The 702-nt window shown below is 69.7% G+C and overlaps 1 protein-coding gene across 1 annotated transcript in view; it reads right to left on the bottom strand.

The window, feature by feature from the left end:
* The window catches only part of SMTNL1 (smoothelin-like 1), a 9139-nt gene that overhangs the window by 8019 nt on the left and 418 nt on the right, over positions 1 to 702 (bottom strand). Inside the window, exons 2-3 of the mRNA XM_010833627.1 lie at positions 360 to 701; positions 18 to 150 (exon numbers count right to left, since the gene is read on the bottom strand). Coding sequence (XP_010831929.1) covers positions 18 to 150; positions 360 to 701 — 475 coding nt within the window. The remainder of the gene's footprint in view (positions 1 to 17; positions 151 to 359; position 702) is intronic.

Below are 702 nucleotides of genomic sequence, written 5' to 3'. Positions count from 1 at the left end.
CCGGGGCGCCCCCTCACCTGGGCTGGCACTGCCGCCCTCCTCTGTGGGGCTCTCGGGCCATCCCTCCGGGGAGCTGGGAGGCCCCCCTGCCCGGTCCTCAGCCTCTGCCCCCGCGCCCTGGTCCTGCTCCTCATCAGGACTGCCTGGCTCCTGGAACAAATGCACCCTGGGTGGGCTCCTGCCTGCCTGAGGCTTCAGAAAGATCTGGAAGGCAGTCTGGGGCCAAGCACGGCTTCCGCCACCTGCCGCCACCCAGGCTCTTGGACTTACCCCGAGGAACAAAGCGGGACAGGGGCTTACTTGGGGGAGACTCTGGACTGCCGTGGGGCCCCCTCCCTCCTCTCCACTCCCTCACTCACCACCTGCTCCGTCACCTCCTCCTCCTGTGGCTCGGGCTTGGCCTCGTCCTCCACGGCGGCCTTCGGAGAGTCAGGCTGGGCCGCTGGTGCGCCGGCTTCCTCCCGGGCTTCAGCGTGGGGCTCCTCGGTCTTGCCGCCCTCCTCCTGAGGCCCTTCAGCCTCCCCGCCTCCAGCCTCGGCCTCCTGCGCCCCCGAAGCCTGCTTTGGTTCAGCCTGGACCTCTCTGCTCGCGTCGACTGTCTCCCTAGACCCCGGCCTGGCCTCTTTCTCATCAGCGCTCTGCTCCTCAGAGGCCGACGCGGTCTCCCTGTCTCCCTCAGCCCCCGCGGGCTCAGAGTCGGTC

Source organism: Bison bison, unplaced genomic scaffold (genome assembly GCF_000754665.1).
Source record: "Bison bison bison isolate TAMUID 2011002044 unplaced genomic scaffold, Bison_UMD1.0 scf7180017863815, whole genome shotgun sequence".
Classification (NCBI taxonomy): Eukaryota; Metazoa; Chordata; class Mammalia; order Artiodactyla; family Bovidae; genus Bison; species Bison bison.
Note: the sequence above shows the minus strand (reverse complement) of the source record. Positions and strands in the feature narration are given on the sequence as shown.